The sequence below is a fragment of the Myxocyprinus asiaticus genome, chromosome 6 (genome assembly GCF_019703515.2).
Source record: "Myxocyprinus asiaticus isolate MX2 ecotype Aquarium Trade chromosome 6, UBuf_Myxa_2, whole genome shotgun sequence".
In the NCBI taxonomy this organism is placed as follows: Eukaryota; Metazoa; Chordata; class Actinopteri; order Cypriniformes; family Catostomidae; genus Myxocyprinus; species Myxocyprinus asiaticus.
In genome coordinates, this window is record NC_059349.1 from 54,314,940 (window position 1) to 54,316,710 (window position 1,771).

The 1,771-nt window shown below is 39.5% G+C and overlaps 1 protein-coding gene across 1 annotated transcript in view; it reads left to right on the top strand.

Moving 5' to 3' along the window:
* LOC127442761 (hepatocyte nuclear factor 6-like) overlaps positions 1-1,251 on the top strand; it is a 44,817-nt gene extending 43,566 nt beyond the window's left edge. The window contains exon 2 of the mRNA XM_051700930.1: positions 959-1,251. Coding sequence (XP_051556890.1) covers positions 959-1,251 — 293 coding nt within the window. The remainder of the gene's footprint in view (positions 1-958) is intronic.
* Positions 1,252-1,771: the final 520 nt, after the last annotated feature.

The following is a 1,771-nucleotide window of genomic DNA, read 5'->3' on the forward strand; positions in this document are numbered from 1 at the left end:
ATTGATGACTAACTCTGTTTTTATATACTTAATAAAGGGACAGTTCACCCCAAAATGAAAACTCTGTCATTATTTACTCACCCTCATGTTGTTCCAAACCTGTTTGACTTTCTTTCTTCTGTGGAAACCCAAAAAGAGATGTTATGGCCATCTCCTTTTGTGTTCAAGGGAAAAGAAAAGCAAGGTTTATGCCCCTTCCAAAATCATTTCCACGGAGCAATATTACCTTTAAAAGAAAATTCCAGATTTAATACAAGTTAAGCTCAATCGACAGCATTTATGGCATAATCTTGATTACCGCAAATATTAATTTAGACTCATCCATCTTCAAAAAAAAAAAAAAAAAAAAAAAGAAAAAAGAAAAGGACAAATCTGTGTTATAGTGAGACACTTACAATGGAAGTGAATGCGTAAACAATCTGTAAACATTAAAATACTCACTGATTTAAAATTATAGCCACATTACATAAACAATATGTGTGTTAACATTATTTTAGTGTGATAAAATCACTTACTTACTGCATCTGTGTAAAGTTATAGGCCCTATCCAATTGCCATGACGACATAACCCTGTAATCCCGGTAATTTGGTAGTCTGCTGCAATTTAACGATTTAAACTTTAGTGCTTTTATAAAATTATAAGATTCACATTTCTGCCTTTAAACCCTCCAAAAATTGGTCCCATTGACTTCCATTGTAAGTGCCTCACTGGAACCTCGATTATTGCTTTTCTTTAAAAATAAAAAAAAGGAGGGACGAGTCAAAATTATTTTTGCGTTAATCAACATTATAGGCTATGACACAAATGCTGTCGATTGACTCTCGAACATCTGTTGAACCAGGAATATTCCTTTAATAAAAAAGGTTGATTTCTGGCACTGACATAACCTAAATAATATGATGGTTTACTTGCATTTTTCTTGCATTTTCATTCTCTCTGTTTTCCTCCTAATGGCAGCCTGCAAGAGAAAGGAACAAGAGCAGCACAAAGACAGAAACATGGTGCCCAAGAAACAGCGTCTGGTCTTCACCGACCTGCAGCGGCGAACCCTCATTGCGATCTTCAAGGAGAACAAGCGGCCCAGCAAAGAGATGCAGATTACGATCTCTCAGCAGCTGGGTCTGGAGCTCTCCACCGTCAGCAATTTCTTCATGAACGCCCGGCGCCGCTGCGTGGACCGCTGGCAGGACGAGCACGCATCCAGCCCCGGTCAGCCCGGCACCTCGGCCACCACTTTCTCCAAGGATTGAGCACGCCGGATGCAGCGGCTGTTAATGTGGATAGCACCGGAGGATACCCACAGCAACAGCCGACGATGATCTATGGCGCCCATCAAACCTCCTCCTTCTCCGGGCACGGCTGATGCCGTCTGGGATCCATAACCAAGCTGTTTTAATTAATTTTTAAACAACCTGCAAATCAAACATGCCATTTTAAATTGATTTGTGTTTTATGTATTTTTTTGTCATTTCACCACCTGTGCTTGATATTTGAGCTAAAGCATCTTTCATCTCAGTCTGTGAAGCTACTACAATATGACAATTTCTCTCTCATAGAGCAGTAGAAAGGAGGAAAAGATGGCAATAAGTAGCTATTTTAGCACACGCCCCTATTGATTTTTACAGATTTTCACATGAACCTAAACCTATCATATTTCTTTAGTTTGTATCATTGTTCCTCTGGTGACCATTAGAGTTTATGTTTTGATTTTAATGCGCCACGATCGTTATTCAGATCAGACCAGGGGCGTAGATTCCAAGGAGGATGGGT